The 22673-nt window shown below is 30.5% G+C and overlaps 1 protein-coding gene across 1 annotated transcript in view; it reads right to left on the reverse strand.

Moving 5' to 3' along the window:
- LOC123668994 (SCY1-like protein 2) overlaps positions 1-21240 on the reverse strand; it is a 130250-nt gene extending 109010 nt beyond the window's left edge. Inside the window, exon 1 of the mRNA XM_045602674.1 lies at positions 21076-21240. Within this exon, the coding sequence (XP_045458630.1) occupies positions 21076-21240 (165 nt within the window). The remainder of the gene's footprint in view (positions 1-21075) is intronic.
- Between the last annotated feature and the right edge of the window lie 1433 nt (positions 21241-22673).

A 22673-nucleotide genomic window follows, 5' to 3' on the forward strand; every position in this document is an offset into this window, starting at 1 on the left:
TTAAGGGAACGTAATATTACTAAAGAAACTTTTGAAATTCCGTTAAACTTTATCGGTCACCTTGATACCCTAACGAATATTTTAGTAATAGTTCTCAATTTTAACATTTACTTAACTAATAAAACATTTCGATTAAATAAGTTGTTCGAGCTTGTGGTATACCTTCTCTCTACAAGCCAATATGGTGGTATTTGTATTGGAGAATAACATGAGATTTTCATAAAAGTTTTTTTAATTGTTGGCTGTCATCTTCGGTGCTATAAGTTTTTTGAAACACAGTGAAGTATTCTTTCAAGGTTTGAATAAGACTCAATAACAGATCTAAGTGGGTCAAGTGTAAAATATACAACCTTTAATGGACAAATAGATGCTTTTCTTCTATCAACGATAAACTTAAATTTTTCTTATGTACCTATATATGTATAAGAAGCCCACTCACGATTAGTATTCCGTATGTATTTGTTAAACATATTTGCAGCATTACTAAATCAATTTAATATCATGAATGACTTATCTTTAGCTTATTCTTATGCAAATTTTTTTTATCGTTTGTTATAAATAGTCTGGAGCCATTAAAAAAATGATGTCATATAACATGTAAGTGGTACACTCAACGCTGTATAGTCTATGACACGCATTACTAAGACAAATAGAAAGTTACCTCCCAATAGACAATAGTTTGTTAATGCTAGAGAAATTTCACGTCTATAGAGTAATGATACTGTCAATATGCTGTCATCCGACAAACGAGGGTGTTAAATAACAGGCGCCTCGTTGGGTAGACTAATTACTCTTTTATTTTACATTGTATATTCTCTTCTTTTCACTTATTTTTTCACGAATAATAAAAATATTCATATATGTATTTCGTAAAAAGAATATCGTTGAGCCAGTCGGATGTGTGGATGATATTGTCGCGGAATATTTATTATTGACTTTATAAAACCAGTTTTGAAATACAATTATAACAATACGATTACTTATTTTTTTGTGTTGTACTTGTACTTCTTATTTCATAATGTACAAAATGTTACGATTAGAACGTTTTCTATTCTTATTACGATTATGTTATTATTATGACGACCGCTCTGGTGTAATGGTGCGTGTACCATGTCGGTGGCGCGTAAACACAGACGGTCGTGGGTTCGATTCCTGCTCGGAATTGATATTTGTGTTTATACAAATATTTATTTCCTGTCTGGTTGTTAGTCCTTCTGGGTCTCCCATACATGTCTCGGAAAGGCTGTTAAGCTGATTGTTATCGTTTACACCTGATACATAACAACTAAAAAAATCTTAAAGAAGACTTTATCTGTAATATATCTTGGAACTAAAATAGCCTAGATGCTCCACTTCATGATTGTATTATATTTTACTAAAATAATCTATCATCTAGTCATTGCAATCTGTTTATGTAAAACCGAAATTGACGCCTTTATGTATCCTTTAGGTTGAGAGACAGGTTGGGGAGATTCAAATCGATAAGCACAAACACCAAAAACAAATATTTGCACAAGTGCTAAAGCTCACTCGAGGTGGGAATCAACACACAACACTCAACTTAAATTTCCGTCACAACTACGACCAGAACGGTTACCAAAGCAAGCTTTAGCAATTATCTCTTTGACCGAGTTAGAATAATTACTCAATTATAGTTTTATGTTTGTTAAATTCCAGCCTTTAGCGGTAATGTTCGACTTTTGTTGTGGCTAGTCTTATTCCGACTTATCATGCTCCACCGTATTCTTGTACGCTGTGTGAGTTTACCTTTAAATCACAAGTTAATAACTGAAACGACCGAGGGAATAATTTTTGGTTCTATTTTGCGTAAAAAAATAATACGAAGTTAAGGCATACGATATTTACTTTTGTGTCACAATTGCGTTTAAATATTTATATTCCTTCAGTTGTCAGTTTAGTTTTTTAAGAGCATTATTTTTCTTATTTTAAAATGTATTGTTATGTTTGATAACTTCTTTACTAAGAAAGCTTATGGAATGGCTTAAACATGATGCTACGACTTATGGAATGGTATGATGTATTTCGTGCTTTCATATAGTTATATACGAGCTGTGTGCCGTGTGGTGTCGGCCTAGTAGAATAGCACCACCCCCTTTCTTCGTCGTAAAAGGCAACTGAGGGATAAACCTGGCTCAAAATCATTAGGGTCCTGGATAAGGAAAACTACATTTGAAACCCGGAATGGGGTCTCCGTCAAACATACGTGGCCTAAAATGTGAAAGACTCCTGCAGCCCAATTGGCTCCACACCTATCGACTCGTCGTTCCTGTGGGCCTAGCCAGTGATATCGAGAGGGTTGCGCAGAGCTTATGCAACTCTGAGTTTTCCTGAAGTGTCCTAGGCGATACAGTGTCTGTCTGACACTGTCTAAATCGTCTGCAATAGACGGACTAAAGCCAATGATATGAGCTGTGTTAATAACAATAATTTAAGTGAATAATTTAGAGTTCGCACGTTTACGTTTTGATCTCTTGAAAACTAATTATAGAAAATGTAGTTATCATTTTCACACTATCGTTCAATAGATCATTTTAATTATACGAATAATACTGAAAAACGTAGGCCTTTGTTATTATTTTAGACATCTGATAGCCATTGTTGCTCGTTGCACGGAAGTGATTCGGTACAACATGTTGAACAAAGCCCCAACGTTTCTCCTATATAGAGATAGAAGCCCTTGACTAAGAACAATACCTTACAATCTGAATCAATAAATAATAGTGAAAATGTAAATATGAGTCTGTTCTATTCCTTGCAGTTTTTACCAATAGTTGCCTGAATAATTTTATGCGTTAGTATAAATAATAGTGAATATTTGCCTTAATTCTAATCTCCAATATATTTCCATACATACAGTATATGTATTTTAAAAGATAAGCAGCAAAAAAAATTACTCTAAAACTCTTTTAAGAGACATTACAATCACATTTCCATCATGCCACTCTATTTTTAAAAAGTGTGCGTTCAAGTTATCAGATTATCATTTTTAATTTTATAGAAAGCCTTTGAATTGAATATAATTGAAATGTCATTAATTATTGGTCTTGTATCTTGAAGGTGAAGTGATCGACTACATCGTTGTATGCAGTTATTCATAGGAGTTAAAAAATTGTGTCTGGATAAAAAGATTGTTATTTGAGCTACGTTTATAATACAAGTACAACAGAAAGTCATACTATCGCTTGAAATCTACATAAATAAAAACGATTCCTTAGAGGTGTCTAAAAAAAAACATGAATGCACCAAATTGCATTTTTTTCTGTGTTTGTATCATTTCTCTCTTATCTTTTCATCTGTATTCTAGGAGAAAAGAACCCAGATAAGATTTACAATAAACAGACATAGCGGTACGAGTACGCAAGGTCAGCTAGTTGAATATATAATTTACCTTAAATAGAGAAGTAAAATCTAAGTTTAATTAAATATTTATTAACTTCTACGACTTATAAAATATCGAATAAATGCCCAAAGTGAATTATTATGAAGTATTTAATTTAGAATTTCAGAAGTTAAATTAGTTTGACGGAATCTTTACCTCATACCATGGAGCTCAATTTTGGATTATGTAAATAAGGGATCTGTTTTGTCCATTGCTATCAAATTAATATTAGTCTATTCCAACTACGTACTTCGAATGAGATAATATATTCCCTTAGTATTATTGATATTAAATCGATTTTGGATGTAATTAAAAACTGTCCCTTTGATACGAGTTAGACGTAAGCATTTAATTCAAAATTTCATAAATATTTATAAAATATACTCATAGACATATATTTAAGTATGTCAAATGCGTGATTAAAGTGCAACGTGATAAAGTATTTTTTTATACTCTTTCAAAAGAGCTTGTGTTCAATTGTTAAATAAGAACAAGTACTAGCTTATACTATACTGACTGTATAAAGGTGTCGATTGGATATTAATATACACAGTGTATGCTACAATGTATGTTTACCTTGACTTTGTTAAATTCGAAGACGTGACGTAAAATTTTGTAAAACACCGTCAAAAAACAACGGCACACTTGTTTGACTACGTTGACACAAAGCGCTACAAAAGAGAATTAACACCGCTTTGCTACACGAGATTGATCGATCCACAGGTTTTTCGATATTTCTCTGAATTCTCGGTCACAAAGAACCACAGAGTCGTACAAAGTAATTTATTTTAAGTTTTTTTTTTTTTGTTTTTTAATAATCTTGTAAAGTTTTTTATATATGTGGAAGCTTATATTTGTGTGTAGCAAAAAGTACTCTATTGACTTTCAAGCATTTTGCAAATGGTATGGGGATATCCCTTAGGAGGAAAACTCGGGGCATTTATAACAAATGTGAATGGTACTGACCCGGCGATGCCAAACAATTTTCAACTTGTATATTTTATATTCCTGTTTTATAAGCTTACACTGTAAGAGTATGAATATTGTTTCGAGTGATAGAACTTCTTAGGGACTGTTCATTTATTTAGTAGACGTTTTCGCCGTGTCTTGTATTTTGTGCTAAGATAAAACACCGTTGTGTTAGCTTCGAAAATCACTACTCACTATATTATTTTTAAAATAGTATTATTTACAATAATTCCCTAATTATTATAAACAAAGATTTCATAGAATAATGTAAGTAGTAACATATTTCAGTTAATTTTAATCTATACAAATATATAAAACTGTTTATTTTTAATATTAAAATAATCGCTTTTTACTAAATGCATATGTACGGTACATATACCAAAATAAAGTTTTATTTTTTAATTTTTGTCTGTTTGTCTATCTGCCTGTCTGTCTGTTTGTCAGTTTGTTCCAGCTAATCTTTGAAACAGCTGGACCGATTTTGACGGGACTTTCACTGGCAAATAGCTGATGTAATGAGGAGCAACATAGGCTACTTACTATTTTGTAGCTCTGCAAACTGAACATATGTTTTTTAAATATATTCCACGCGGACGAAGGCGCGGGCACATCTAGTCAATATATCTTATGCTAAGATTCCATCACATAAAACACATTTTATGTATAATATTTTTTATTTCGATAAATGCCGTTCCGTCGAACTTTGGGTCTCCGTTTTTTTTGTCGTGAATTCATCATTCTGTTTTTTTCAATTTTCTTTTACACTAATGTTGTCCTGACAATAACTAAAATCAATACACTAAATATTACCCGATTCAGTGTTATCGTTCGAAACTTATGCGCATACATCCGTTACGGCGCACATATAATACACAAAAAAAAAATTATGTACTTATAGAGTACGTAAAGTATGATATAAAATACTTTAAGTGCTCTTTAAAAATATAGGAACGTAATTCAACGAGGGAGATCCGATGATAAAGTTAATAAAAAGAAAACATCTTGAATACGAAGTTTCAGATCGATTAATCCTTACATGTGCTGGCTTGTGCCAGTGTTATTATTTTATTTGAGAAAAAAACACATTTTACACGTGAAAACAATGTGAAAAAGTAAAAACATTCAACAAATCATAATGTTTTGGTTTTTTTTTTGTACCTCAGGATTTTTGTCATGTCAATGTCAACCGTATAATACTCGTACTGTTCTACTGTCTAAACATTTGTTCCTTCTAATCAAAGACCTGTTCGTATAAATACTACAAAAATTATACATAATACAGTATTTTGCAGATGAAAAAGTCTTTTATTTTATTTTACTTTTATGCTCAGAATGTATTCAAGTACGTGTCTGTATTAATTAAATAGTGTCTGTGACACGTGAAGATAATGAAGTGAATTATACAAAATAAAATTGATAAACTTAATTTGTCTTTTAATCGTAAAATTTTATTTCAGCAGCTTTGATTTTCTTGTAGTTGTAAAAGCGCATTTTATTGTATGCCAATTATAGAAATATTTAAGATGAAAGAGCATATGTTCCATTAACGTTGGACTAGATAAACTATTTAATTATATCATTGTCTTAAACAAATTTACATTTTGGAACGAAGTTCCTTACGGCAGGCTGGACATTTGGCTGGGCGGCCAAACTGACAAAATAGTGAGACATAACCGTAAGTAAAATATATAACGGCAGTGACGTAATATCAGTAACACGACTGTATAATATGACGTATGTAAAACCGAACTCATTTAACATTAACACTATCAATGTTTGGCGTTTTTTTGGTAAAATAATGAATTTAAATAGCTATCGTTGGGCTGTTTGTCTATTTGTTACGTCCATTTTTTTGGAAGTCTCTTAAATGATAAACAAATATGGCGTAAGTAAGGAAGTCCGACCACAGATAATAAAATAGTGTAACAGTAAAGTGACACAAAGATCAAATGAATGAACGATACTAATAAGCCATAGATGAGAGTAAAATTCATTTTATATTCAAATATTGTTGAAATTATTTCAAAACATGATAATATATTTAATATTTTTGTTAATAATTAGCAGGAGTACAGAATTATGAAAAAAAAGAAATAAATAATCGAACATCTTTACAAAAAGCAAAGTTATTTTATATTAAATGGGATAGCGTTAAAAATGAAAGGAAGGAAGAAAAGCGGTCCCGTAGATACGAAGGAGAACGATGATTAAAAATAGTCTTAAAAAGGAAACAAAGTATTATAAAATTTCTACAATGGCGGATAGGTGTTAGCCATTGAAGATGCTGAAGATTTTGATTGTGATAATAAGATTAAGAAATATGTTTATCGCATTTATCTCCAAACCACGCACCATTTTGCAAGTACTGCATTTACAATAAGGATTATGTACTTAAAGAGACTACTGTAATGTAATGTGTATATAATAATGTATGTGAATGTGTACATAATATGTATTCTACACTCTCAATACATTGTTTATTATATTTTTATCATTATAATATTAATAATTATACTCTAATGTTGAATAATTTTTATAACCGAAAAAGTTCCAAAAACTAATGCACAGAGTGAAAAAGAGTTCCAGCAACGAAAAAGAAATCAACAAACTACTAATATTTAGGCACCAAATATGGACATAATCTTAAAAAATACTGACGATGTGAATGTTAGACGTACAGAAGTTGTAGACTTTGTTTAGCTATATGTAAAACAAACAACGGGGTGAAATTTTCATGGTAATAATCTATATTACACCAAATATGGAAACTGACAATGACAATGGCATTTCATCCATCAAGCACTGAAAGAATATACTGAAGAGGTTTCTGAATACTTGGTGAAAATTTCCATCAGCTTCCGATGATTTGTCTGGTGATTTTAACGTCAATTTTGCAGATGAAAAATAAGAAGCACTAAAAATATTTCTTTTAGAAAAATTTAACTTGCGTATTAACAACAATCCAAAAGAATCGACAACGAGATAATATGGCACTACTATTGATATTGTTTTTTCAAGATATTCGCACAGAATAGAATCGCAAGCATATAATATATCTTATTTTATATAGTTACCACAAGCCAATAGTTTCAGTTATAGAATTTAATAAAAATTACCTATGTTATAGTAAACTTTTTTAATGTACTCTATTTATATATACTGTCGATAAAAATAAATAAAGACACATGTTTTTTTATTTCACTTAATAGTTTGAATTATTATTATTTTTTGTTTGATTTATTTTATTTTACGGTATTTGTTATTTTCTAAAATACTAAATTTCCTTAATACTTTTATGTACTTAATTAAAAACCAACCAACAAAATTAAAAAAAAAATCAAGAAGTAGAAAATATATATAAAATTGAAAACAATTTTTTTTTCAAATTGTTGCATCTATACTATCCGAAGGAACTTCGTTCCTACCTGGTGTTCCACGACACCACATAATTTTTTCACCGCAGGATTTTTTAATTTACTATATAAAATTAAGAAATAGATAATTCAAGCAATAAGTACGTTTGAACTAGTTTCAGACCTATGAGAATAAAATATATTTTTAGAATTGGTTGAAAGAATGTAATATCTATAGAATAATTGTAAACAATTTTTTTTTATTAACCCTCTTAATAATCGACAATATCTTTTATACTATACTAAGAAAAATAAATTAACAACTTATTACGATTACAATTATATTTCTTTGGTTAAACAAAATAATACTATGAAAATATACTGCTATCGTTTATCTAACTAAAGTAGTCCAGGTGCAACATAAAACAAAAAAAATTCAAACAATCCTTTCCTGCACCTGCTCCGTGTCTCGTAAAGTAGTGGTATTTATTCAAACGGTTTAACTGAAATGTTATTTTTAAAAGATTTTTAAATATATTCGAGATTGATAAGATAATGGTTATATTTTTATATTAAAGTAGTAAATATTTTGCTCAAAAGTGCTTTAATCACATTAAGATCAGATTGAATAATACTGCTGTCAAGCGGTGTTATGTTGCTGTGGCGAGTGAAAAGGCCAAAGCTCCTGGTGGTAGTATCGGGGATCGGCAATGGTTTGTGAGCGTTTGCAATGCTTCGAAATTTCCTAGTTTTGCAAGCTTTCATAGGCTACGGTATCCGCTTACTATTATGTTAGCCGTAAGCTTGTTCGCCTTTTTTACAGCATAACAAACCGTTAGCTTAAATATACAGAATATATTCACTATACTTGATCATAATATACATGTATTACTAGCTAGCCCGGCTAACGTTGTTTAGCCGCTAAACGCTATTAAAAATAGGGGTTGGTGGTAAAAGGGTGAAAATTTAAATATTGTATGTGTTTTTCAATTCTAAATAATATTATAAAAAAATAATAAAAAACGGTCAAATATATTTAGTGGTGGGTCACCCTTATTTAGGAGTATGAAAAATAGATGTTGGCCGATTTTCAGACCCACTCTGTCATCGATAGTTTTTAAAAATATAGAAGAAAAGAACTGATAAAAATGCAATAATTACGAACGTTCTAGAAATAATTCGAAATAAGTACACCGGCAACGATATTACTTGGTCGGAAATTGCAGGAAGAAATTGAGAAAGAATATTAATATTAACTCATCTTTGTAAAATAATAAAAAATATTACCAGACATCAACTGCGGTATCAGGAGCTTAATATTCTCGTACTCTATATTACTTAGCTTCTACAATTCGTGGGGTAATATTACTTAGACTTTAGATTAAAGTACTCCCGATAGTAGAGCAAATTTATTATAGTGATATAAGTTACGTAATAACACATTAGGTTTTTTAATTTTTTATTTAAAGTAATTAGATGTCTAAGATGTTTATTCTCTCTCTTCGGGTATATTTCGCACCTCTGAAATTACACAAACATTGATAGAATAACAATGTTACGTAATAAAAGATTAATAAATAATAATATTTTAAATAATTATTTAACAGTTATTTGATAAACATTAATATTGAAATTTCGAAAAAGTATTCGATGCATAGATGATTATTATTTTTTCTTTCATATTTTGTTAAAAATATTGAAATGTGCAGAGATACGAAATTTTTATTTTATGATCATTATTTAAAGCAATTCTTGTATATATATATATATATAATCTGAATCTCGGCAACGTCTCTAACGATTTTCATAAAATTTCATAGGAGGTTTCGGGGGAGATAAATCCATCTAGCTAGAATTCATTTTTAGAAAACGTCGTTTTATCTATGTTTTTAGGGAGTGAAAAAATATCGTTAGAATACGAAGGTAAATTTGGCGTCTGTCAAGTCAGTTGCAATAGCTCGGTGGGAATTCGGCCGGTCGGGATCAACCAAGAAGATCATGGTTCAAATCCCCATGCCCCTGATCAATTATGTTTTCTTTTTTTTCTAATTGCACTCGTTATTTTTTTATTTAAATAGGCAGTTCTTATTTTTTATTATTATGTCGGTAAAATCGAAAAATATTATTCATATTTTATCATTATTATTTTTTAATTATTTTTTATTTTTGATTTTTTATATTTATTTATGTTTTTTATCATTGTCGGTAAAAAAATATTATTCATATTTTACAAATAATGATTTCCATGAAATACGATTAACTGCAAATACCGAGCTAACCTCGGTCACCCAGGTACTATACATAATGTATCGAATATTCGAATATAAGATAGTTGATGTGAGTATCGATCCGTAAACTATAATTTAAATGTCAAAGCTCGTTATGGTGAGTGCATATTTATTAGATAGGAAGTAAGCGTACTATAATGAAAGTGCATTATTAAATTTTGGGCCTGGTTCACCGGCCGGAATTTATTCTGCATTAGTTACAAATAGACTTTTGTAGCAGGAGGTTAAATAGACTGTTAGTGTATTTTTTTAACTATACAACCTAGTGGTCGTCCAGTGGTCGAAATTTGACCATAATTTAACCACAGACTTTAACGATAAACAATATAGTTTATATGAGTGTATATATCAAATACATGGTAGTGTGTGTAATTATATTTATATTGATGTGATGTACTTTTTATGCATAATTAAAAAATATATATTAGGATTCTGCACTCCTTCTCTATATAATCTAAAAGTATGCTTAATTTCATACTCCTCCGTCCGTGCAATATTCGTAAAAAATTTTGGTTCACGTATTAATATACAGATTAGTTGTATATCCTATGTTTGAATGATCGAGTTTCTTACCGGACGATCTTAGTCAAATTCACTGAGCATTTTCACAGCTGTATTACTTTTGCGAGTCACTGACATTCTATTTATAATTTGACGAGCTTCAGTTACTCAGACTTTGATACCGTTAATATTGAATGGCAAAGGTTTTTGAGATATTACCATGATTATAAATTTTTGACTTTGATATATGTATTTAAGCGTTATCTATATCTATACAAATAAATGAATTAGGAGTGTCTGTGTATATTATTAAAATAACTTTTTACTTAATGCATATATACACGGTACATATACCCAAATTACATATTTTACAATTTTTGTCTGTCTGACTGTTCTGGCTAATCTCTGAAACGGCTGGACCGATTTTGATGGGCCCTTCCACTGGCAGATAGCTGATGTAATAAGGAGTAACTTAAGATGCTTTTATTTTTGAAATTTATTTATTTTGTAACTCTGCGAACTGAACAATATTTTTTTAATTCCACGCACACTATGTCGCGGGCACAGCTAGTATGAAATAAATGTGGTAGAAGAGAAATATTATTTAAGTTGAAATATTATTTCTTCAGATAACCTAGATCAAAGTAGAAAATTTAATATTGAGACATGATATCTGTATATATTAATTACATCATAAACTTAAAGATTAATATTTTCTTGTAAATTTTTTAACGAAGTTTGATAATTATTGTATAATATTATATAAAATAGCAAAGTTCAGGCCAAAGGAATCATACGAAAAAATTCTTTAGTAAGAATGTATATGAAATATAGCCCTGTTACTCTTAAAATTGTAAAACAAGAATAAAATAAATTTTACTTAACGTGCCTGTGCAATAAAAAGAGATTAATGCAATACATATTTAAGCTTCAGGTAATATTTGTATTAATTTGATAAAGTATTTAATTGGAGATTTACTTCAAAAGTTACTTGTGAATAAAAACCACAAGGGTTATAAATTTCGATAAGCGTAAATAAAGTGCCTATAAGCGTAAATATAGCCCTGTTACTCTTAAAATTGTAAAACAAGAATAAAATAAATTTTACTTAACGTGCCTGTGCAATAAAAAGAGATTAATGCAATACATATTTAAGCTTCAGGTAATATTTGTATTAACTTGATAAAGTATTTAATTGGAGATTTACTTCAAAAGTTACTTGTGAATAAAAACCACAAGGGTTATAAATTTCGATAAGCGTAAATAAAGTGTATAATTTATTTATAAAATTATGTGAAAATATCAAAAGAAAGTCTAGACACTTGGGACTTTTAGCTCTTTCTAAGCATACATTTAAGAGAAATTTATTGCTCAGTGATTGAACGGGATGTTTAAACTTTCAGACCTGATATTAATAATTGATATAATATGTAATTGTGGTTGCTGCTTTCGAAGCTTTTTGCATATGTGGGTATTTTTATTTTTGTTCATAAGAACATACTGTACAAAACATTGTTGGAGACTTTTATAGACTCTTTTCGATATACAGTATCCCCATATCCATAGTAGGGAATGTATCCGCCAATCACAGTATAGCAGCGTGGTTATATTAAGTTAGTATTAAGCTTCAATTCTTCTTCCACATGGAGAAACACGAGCTGATACGAATCGAAAATTTTCCAGTTCAAATGATAACAAATGTACAAAAAATATTTTTGTAAGTTTTTTCAATTTATTATAAATAATTTCAATTTATATTAACCTAGTGAACGGTCACAAAATAAATAATGTTAAAATATATGTCTTTCAAATGGGTCATTATATGAAGAACTAATATAGGTAACCTCTACAATTTTTTTACAACATTTCAAGATAGCATATTTTTAACATTGATTTATTTAGTCGTAAGATGAGACATATAAAATTAAAATAAAAATATTGTTATAATTTATATACATAGATAAAAAATAATGCTATGGGTATGAGATGTGAATTTAGCCTATTTAAAGAATTAAAAAAATATTATAACTCATAAAATATTAAACTAAAATAATATTAACCAATATCTATTCAGTTTTTATGGCTGTGTATTGGTGATTCACTCCGAGAGCAATTACACATAAAACAAAATTAAATTATCAAAAACCTTCTTTTGCAGTCACTGTATAAATTTAAAAGTACCTAACTTCAACGTTATCTGTTACACCGCTTTTAAACGCCCTTGAATACTTAATGCTTTTTAGTCATTCCAAGTAAATGAAGCATTTTCTATGAAAATGTTTGATAAAAAACAAAAGTATTTTTTCTATTATGATAACAAGTTAAAGAAATAGAAAATTTTATTTTAAGCAAAATAATTTCGGAAAATGCCACATCTCCGAAACCAGTACATTTTTTTTCGTGTTTTTTTTTTTAATTTACTTAGATAAAAATTAGATGTGTTGACAAAGAGCTCCCAATATAAGTTTTTCTCAAAAAAGAAAGAACTTGAAAAAAGGGAAAAATTAACATAAACAGACTGGAGAGATCTGGACTGGAACCGGGGTTTTCTGGTTTCGGTCCCACCCGATTTTCCACCTTAGCTATTATAGTCTTATACTGGTTGAGATGGTGGCGAAATTTACTTTCGTATTCTAATATTTTATTAAAATTAATCCTAGCTAGATCGATTTATCGCCCCCGAAATCATACTAAATTTTATGAAAATCGTTGGAGCCATCTCTGAGATTTATTTTATATATATAGGGGGGGGGGGGGTGAGTGTATATACGAGAATTGCTCGTTGAAAGGATCAAAAGTACCGAGATGAAATCGATAATATTTATGAAAAGGGGCTAATGTCGCGTATAATCATTATATTACAACAATTTAGGACCTTTGTATACCATATTCATGGTTCACCTTTCGGGCGCTAGAACTACCAGTCTGCTCGCAGAGCTTGCTCTCGAAAACGTTTCATGGAGCACTGCAAATAATAGTCTTTCCTTAGGTTTTCTCGAGCCATGTTTAAGTTAATTTTAAATAAATATCTTTTTTTTTTTAAATAAATGCTTCACACTCAACGGCGCTTAATAGGATTTTCTCTGTGTCGTATATTTCAGTAATAAGTAATAAGAATTAATCCTATTCACCTATCCTCATATTTTTAAGAACAGAATTTCCGTAAATAATGAAATTCATATTTATGTTATATGGAATCAAAAAGTAAAATTCATGCTTCTAAAATTTATACTTTCTATATGACAGGAAAACGTTTAAAACATATCAAGACGTAAAAATCACGTTAAGACAGGATTATTTATAAAGATTAAAGAATTGATACAAAAAGGTTTCATGAAAATTTGCGAGAGTTCTTATACCATTTTAATCCGATAATGTTACAAAATCCGTTCTTATATATATACGAGTACGTTCTTTACAAATTCTGACTTAAAAAAAAATTATCGACTTTTATAAAATCTTTCGAGAGCTCCTTAATGCGTCTCTGTCGTAAAGTCAGTTCTTAGTTTACTAATTATAAAGTACTTATTTGTCAATTTTCAAGTTTATTGTTATACAATTTTTCGAGAGCTTTTAGACCAATTTAGTGCGGCTTTGTCGCGAAATCCCTTCTTAATGGACGTCTACTTACTATCAACCACAAAAATTAAAGACTTGTAAAATCTTTTGAAAGAGAGTTTTTACACTTCTTAAATCGGTCCTAGTCACGAAATCCATTCTTAGAAGACGACCACTAACTATTACCTATCTCAACAATCTTTCTATCAAATTTCAAACAAGAAGCACAAAAAATGAAGAATTTTCATACAAAATTGCACGAACTCTTAAACCTCTAATCCGGTTCTATTATAACATTCAATCTTACCTCTATGGTAATTTTGAAGTTCATAGCTAAAAAACGAGACTTTTGTTAAATTTGTGCCTTTAGACCTCTTTAATGCGGCCGTAGTCACGAAATCCATTCTTAAAAGACGCGTAGTAATTATCTTTCTGTCAAATTTCAAGCTTGCGCTAAAAATGAAGCGCAAAAAATGAAGGACTTTCATACAAACGCGTGAGCTTACGCTCGAACTTATAATGCGGCCCCTATCGCAAAATTCTTTCTTAGCAGATGTCTACTAACTATGAGCTATCTTCCTGTTTAATTTCATCTGAATCCGTTTAGCGATTTTTTAAATTTTTTGATGAGTGAATGACTCAACGATTTTATAATATCATCATCATATCAGCTCACGGACGCCCACTGCTAGTTGCCGCCCACCCCTAATGGTTTCCACGACGATCGGTCCTGCGCAGCACGTATCCAGCGGCTTCCCGCGATCCTGACCTGATTGTCGATCCTAGATAAATAATAATCGATTTTATATACATATATATAATAAAATCAATGACGATATTATACCAAATAATGTAATTCTATCATTTATGATATAAAAATAATTCCGACAGAATTATTAAAATCTGTAGGTACGAGTATATATAGCTTTTTCCGAAATTTTATTAGTGTTGGTCATATTTAACGTATTAACGGAAATAAGCGCATCTTGATTCCGTGAAGGCATCTCAATAAGAAATAAACTTTATATTCGTAGTTCATCTTTTATTCCACGCGATATGTGTGAAGAATTCGCCTCAATATAAATTTCATGACATCAGCAGATGTTATGGAGGTTTAACGTAATTAATATACGGCTGTAGGTATGTATATGAAATGATGCTTAATACGTAATAGGTGAAGATCAAGAATAACACACATCACTTTATATCCCGACATTTAAACAGGTTCGGATATTATACAAGTCAAAATGCTAGAACACAGCCAATGTTCTACATTTATTAACTATGAGTTTTATGTTTTCTCGGCATTTCGAACAAATTAGCATCCGTCATAGTCATGAGCTGATTGGAATGTCAAGCGCCTCATAGCAATGCAAATCTTTAAATTCTTCATATCTTTGTAATTTTATGAGAAAGATAAACTTACAAAATCGTTTTGCGAGATCATCGTTCATGGCACCGTCATTAAATTAATAATTATAGAACTCTACGTAGAAAAGAATTGTCCTTGACCATCGTGGAATATTAATTTTCACAGTGATCGGTATTAAAATCAGAAGTCTTACTTTAAGGATTAATTATAAAATACCTAAGATACCTTAAAGTTTATCGAGGTTGTAATATTCATCGCTCAATTAATATTCGATGTGTCTAATGTCGATGATGCTAAAGCATGCTATTGATTTCGACACAGAAAAAGGTCCTTACATATCTATATAAATAAAAATGAATATAATAATTTATTTTTTCGTATATTCCTTAAGGCACGGAAGGTTTTAATACTATTAAAAAAAATTAAAACAAAATGAAATTTTTACCATTAACTTTCGACAGAACGAATACACACGATAGACATCCGGGCAGCTAGTCCTAGAATATATATGCTTTTGAATATATCTTAGAATATATACATACACATCGAAAATTTACATACACATTTAAATGTGTGGATCGGAAGAGTGTGGTTGCAAATTACAGCCAAGCTATGGGCCCCTGAATATTTAAGTACTAATCCGTCCAAATCCGTTTGAAAATTTACTTCTCGCTCAAAACATTGTGAGATCAATCGACAATGGAAAAGCGCATTAAGCTTTAGTGTTTCTTCTTACTAATATAAAAGGTTTCGCCGAGCGATATTTTAATGATAATAATAAAAATGTAGTGTAAAAGATTGTAGAGTAAAAGTGACGTTTTAATGTAAGGTATGGAAAAAAAACACAATTCGCTGAGCCTTCAAAAATTCTCACCATCAAACAAATCTGACAGATTGATCGATAGCCTATATCTCGATCATGCCACGCTACTTATATTTTACGTTTAATTTTGTGATCTCGTGTTGTTACATCGCTGTCAGATGTCTAACGGCCAGTTTCCATATTGCATCTATCTCTTACTATATATAGTTTTGACGTAAGCTCTATACAAATTGTGTCATAAATCACCGCTAGTAGGCAAAATCAGAGATAGACAAAATATTGAAACTAGCCGTAAGATAATAACGATAACTTCACGTGTTGTCGAAAGTATGGCGGTACCGAGGAGGACATAATACCTAGACCAGATACAAATATTTATACAATTATAAATATCTATCCCCATCATTACAGCCTATCACAGTCCACTGCTGGACATAGGCCTCCACAAGTTTACGCCAAAAATAGCGTGAACTCATGTGTTTTGCCCATAGTCACCACGCTGGGCATGAGGGTTGGTGACCGCAGGGCTGGCTTTGTCGCACCGAAGACGCTGCTGCCCGTCTTCGACCTGTGTATTGCAAAGCCAGCAGTTGGATGGTTATACCGCCATCGGTCGGCTTTATAAGTTCCAAGGTGGTAGCGGAACTGTGTTATCCCTTAGTCACCTCTACGACACCCACGGGAAGAGAGGGAGTGGCTAAATTCTTAGTACCGTATCTATCCCCAGCAGGTATCTAACGCTCGACCGCCGGCTTTTAAGCGCCAACAGTTTATCCAAAAGCTTATTTTTATGAAATATTGTTTTACTAAAATAAAGGGAAACAATAAATATTTCTTAAAATTGCTATTACGTTTAAAAGCTTTTGCATTATAGATATATATTAATAAAAAAATATTAATATACCTATTTATTAAAAGGAATTGTATGTACGAGCACTTATAATAACAATATATATGTTGCAGTCAGAACTCTTAACCAGTCAAAAGTACTATTGACTAGCGAAATCAGTCAAAAGTACTTTTGACTGGACAAGTTGGTCAAAAGTGGTTTTGACTGAAAATTATTGGTTATTAGTACTTTTGACTGCAAATTCGCGGTTAAAAATACTTTTGACTGACGCTCTCCGTCAAAAGTATTTTTAACTGCAAAAAAGCGTCAGTCAAAAGCACTATTAACTCGTTACATGTGAATAAATTTAGTCAAATAATCCATCAGGATTACCATAATAAATTTATGCCCACGATCTTCTTGCGACTGCATGTCAATCAGATCGACTTGGCAGCGGTTGTTCATTTCAGTGTGCAGGATCGGTTTCTAAACTTGACCCATCCTTTTCTTGCTTTTCTTCCTTTGGCATACTTCGCACATTGATAAATATATATTAATGATTTCTTTTGTAACATTAGCGTACTTTTTTGCCGTTTCATTCTTAAGTCTATCGCGACCACCATGCCCTATAGAAATATGAGCAGCATCAATAATGTCGTAGATTTCCTCAGCCGGCAAAAATATTTGACAGGTTCTGTGTTTGTAACTAATTTTTTTATACCACATGCGTTGTAGTCTACTGTACTGTAATGGTGTTTCCTTTTCATTAAATTTCGCGTCTTCCACATCCATTGCAAACTTTTTAAATTTTTCTTTTGTCATTACATTGAAATGACTATCTTTCATATCTTCCATCGCTAAAATTATTTGCAAAAAGCCTTCTTTCTTTTCGTAGTCACTCATTTTTGTTCTAATATCAGCACGTTCTCCACTAATAATGAGTATCTAATATAAAAGTTTATATGTGCGTTTGTCGTTATTTTTATCGACCACCTTAACTTTTTAATATATAACTTTATAATATTATTATTATTTTAAGAGTTTTGACTGATACAACCAGTCAAAACCACTTTTGACGGAATCATTTAGTCAAAAGTACTTTTAACCAGCTCCATTGGGCAAAAGTACTTTTAACTGTTATTTTAGTCAAAAGTATTATTGACTAAAGCAAACGGTCAAAAGTACTTCTGACTGATTTTGCTAGTCAATAGTGCTTTTGACTGGTTAAGAGTTTTGACTGCAACATATATATAAAGAGACGTTTACTTTGCGCAGTCGGAAACTTAGAGTTACAATTATGTTATTCGCTCTCGTGTTTATACTGCGATTATTACTATTTTTTTTAAACAAATTACAAATATCTACAACATACACACACGGTCGTCTGTTCCTACGGTAAGCAACTTAATTCTTATGTTATAGGTAACAACCGACTGGTATAGCTACATATATATGTTTTTATATAAACATACATACAAATAATACATATACTCGTATATATATATTACACCCAGGCTCGGAGTGGGAATCGAACCCACAACCCCCGGAGCAGAAAGCAGGATCACTACAAACTGCGCTAACGGACTAGTCAATACAACATCACATAACTAATTTAATTGGTATAGGTATATGTCGTCATGTTGCTTTCTAGATAAATCCTTTGTTTCAAAAACGAAATAATTGTTTTAATGGAGTTGAAAGAAATTGAGTACGATAGTTTCAAAATTGAAAAGGCTTAGCTGCTTATCAAATACATTCACTTCGTCAACGTGAAATAACTGGATTTGATGGTTTTTTGTTCTTTTTTTTCATTTTAACAGATTAAAAAACAAAGCATTTTTTTCAGCGACTTATACCGTTGTATTGTGCTAACGAATTTTTTTTAATAAAATAAAATACTCTGTAAAATAGTCTGTAAAATAAATTGTTTAAACAAAAAAACAAACAATCTTTTCTGTTTTATTGGGAAAGGAGAAGCGAAGAGTAAATAAACGTATACCGGACGGAATGTCACGAGTGTTTGACACTGATCAACTTCCCGACTGCTTTATGATTGCTGCAGCTGTATTTGTATATACTCGAAACATAGAGAAATCATTCCAGAGATGTACAATAACGTATTTTAAGCATTAAGAGAATCCGCCGGAGTGACTCGTAGTGATAGTAATCGTATTAAAAAAAGTAAAAAGAAAAAAAAAATTGAAACTAAACGTTGTATAAAAATTCGTATATTAATATTCTTTTTTCCAAGCCTTGGGAGGAGTCCCCCGACTTTATGATGGTTTTACGAAGTAGGAAAAAAATAATAATGAAGGAACGTTATTAAGAGCTTTTGACTAATCCTGGTTCGGCTGTTCATATTTATAGGAAAATTCTTATTTATAACAAAATATTTTAGGTTAAAAGGCCGCGGCCTTAAGACCATAAATTTTATTATAAAACTCATACACGTTAAGGAAACATAGGAATTTTATATATCTAACAAAGTGTACAAATTTGGACATCATAAGTGTATTAAATTACTATTAATCAATTTTTCAATAAATAAATTCAATAAATCAATAAATCAATTTTACTTTAACGTAATTTTGACATTGCTTGACACTTAGTTTATCAAATTCAAATTTATAAGAAACTAGCGACCCACCCCGGCTTCGCACGGTCGCAATGCTGATACTAAATATAAAATATAAAATAAATATTTGCAATATAAGCGCAAAGAAATGTGTTTATTTACGACGTAATTATAAAGAATGGAACTAAAAGAAGACTCGAGATGAAGTTGAAACCGGGCGTGTACTGGTGTGTAAAATTTAATGAATTTTATCATTTTTTTATAAATGTTGTTTTTCTAAAATCGTTTCAAATTATTGGTTGAAATACATTGTTAAGCAAGTGTGTAAATATAAACCAACAAACCTCAAGTGTAAATAATTGTGTGTACAGTTATTTTTATTTTTTATTTTTATAAACGTGATTTTATCTAATTGCTACAAAATCGTTTCGTTTTTATAATGTTTCTTGTCAATCACTAATAAAATAAATAACGATGCTAAATGAATTTATCTCTATTTCCTGTTAATTAGTTGTGTGTCAATCAACGCCTATTCGAAATATTTCTGTATATAATATGTCAATTGTATATAATTTTCGTTTGGGCAACATAATTATACAATATATTTTTAGAATGTTATAAGTAAAAACGGAATGGTAATAAAATACGAAACTAAGACTCGGTTGTCCGTCAGTCAGTACTTTGTTCAACAACTAAAATTATCAATAATATGGTACCTTTAGTAACAAGAATTAAAATGAAAAGATAAAAACCAATAAAGATATATGATATAATATGAAAATATATATTTTTAAGAAAACGTTTACGCATGTAAATAATGTAAGATTAAGTAAGATATAAGTATATTATTATTAAGAAAATGTGTTGTTCGTTAGATAATGGAAGATATCATTATATAAAATAACTTTAACAAAAAAATAATAATAATAAAATCATAGATAAATTTATACATCTAGAATAAATAATAGAATAGTTACAAAAAAAACTTGTATCATACGTTAGAATAAGAACCGGTCGGTGGGCTCACGTCTATGTTGGAGACATTAAGCTAGTCTAACTCAATGATGTTGCTGAGTAACGCCTACCTTGATTTAAAAAAATTACATGTTTTAGAAATAAAAAAGGAAATGGGTTCAAAAGCCCGTGGATGTATATTACTTATATATATATATAAAAAAAAACTTTAAAAGACACCATAAATAATGTCTAATTAATATTGTAAACTAATGTCATACAACTCATAGTTCAACTCAACTATAAAAGTTATATACAAATTATTGTTCTAAATTAAATCGATTATAGTATTTAATATTAATCTCATGTTTCTTTAGACTATAATCTGAAATCAAAAATGTACTTATTATATATCACTTACCTTTATTTTTCACTATTAAACTGGAAACCTACCTTTCCGTCGCTCTTCCTGTGGGCGTCATGGACCCGCCACACGAGGCCAGGACCAGCGCAGCTGCTCTCCTTGCCCACTTCGAAATATTCCAATATCGGGTTGGTTTCAACGGGCGGTGGCGAGCTACTAGCGCTACTCTTCAACTTTGATATGATGGCAGACATCTCGCGAAGTATGCGTCTACTCAACGAAACGAATTCTGCCTGAGCGTCGCGGACGTCTAAACAGAAAACAACAAAAATAAAATTTTAGAAATGTTATAGAAGTAATCATATTTTAGTTTAGAATTGGTTGTTAGAATAGATTTATGAGAAAGTTATTATTGTAAAATGAATAAATAAGTACATTTTATAACTCTTGTTATGTTATGGTATAAAAAGATCACTAGTGCAATTCGCCAACTAATATTGTATATTATGTTCATAAGAGAATAGACTATTAACATATATTTAGTACATTTACTTCTGATGAAGTAGGAGGCTCAGTTAAAAAAACTTGAAGCGTTTTGTCAAAATGAAAACTTCGAAATTCATATAATTATTTGATAATATTAGAATTGACCGTAGCTACATATCTACGGTATTACGTAGAAGTATATACTTCTATATAATATAGCGAGTTATACCGTGATAAATAAAATTCCTAGTATCTATCTCTTTTTGTGAAAAACAGACAAACCTTTTATTTTTTACTTCATACTTCACCACAAATACAGAACAAAAATATAAAAAAATCGAATTTTTAAGTTAAAATTCAAATATTCTAGCTCACTGTTTGCTTTGTATTTTTACATACGCGTACTACAATTGTATTCGATTTTAGTCTCGAAACTTATAACTTTGACACAAAGTCAAAGGTCGCTAAGAACAAACCGTTATAAATAATTCTCTGTACGTTTCTTTGACAGCTAAATTGTACATTACTCAGATCTTCTCGCATCTTTTAGCAACGGCGTGGTCGTTTGTATACTTATATCTAAAACCTGGCTTAAACCTTCCCTCCCATCGATTAGCTTCTCTCTATCTGGATTTCAACTTTTTCATAATGATCGCACTGGTCGGGGTGGAGTTGGTGTAGATATGTACCGTCGTGGGAATTCAGGCCAGTATTGTTTCGTGTATCATTGGCAATTTTTTTGACTACATAAATTATGTTATTTGTTTTTTTGCGAGCAGACACAATTATATAAGAATAACTCATAACTTCGATATGTAACAACTTTTATCTAAATGGTGACCCTGTTTGTAAACGATCTTGTCTTAATGTACATATTAAGCAGACGTACTTAATATTATGTAGAACACGAGTAAATTTTTATATTACTAACAATGAATATATATCATGTAGAATAAAAATAACACATAATTAGTATTTCAGACGCACGAAAGACGCAGTACATTTATTCTTCGGACCGGAAAGATACACAAGCTCCTCAGACCATGATAATTGAAGTGGGTGGAATAATTTTATTATAAGATAAGAAATGACCTATGTACCGTGTATGTATATGATATATAGTTGAGTATATTATAAAATAATATTAAATATATACTGCTAGACTTGCAAAACTCATTATTGTATTTAAAGTTAAATAAAA

Source organism: Melitaea cinxia, chromosome Z (assembly GCF_905220565.1).
Source record: "Melitaea cinxia chromosome Z, ilMelCinx1.1, whole genome shotgun sequence".
Classification (NCBI taxonomy): Eukaryota; Metazoa; Arthropoda; class Insecta; order Lepidoptera; family Nymphalidae; genus Melitaea; species Melitaea cinxia.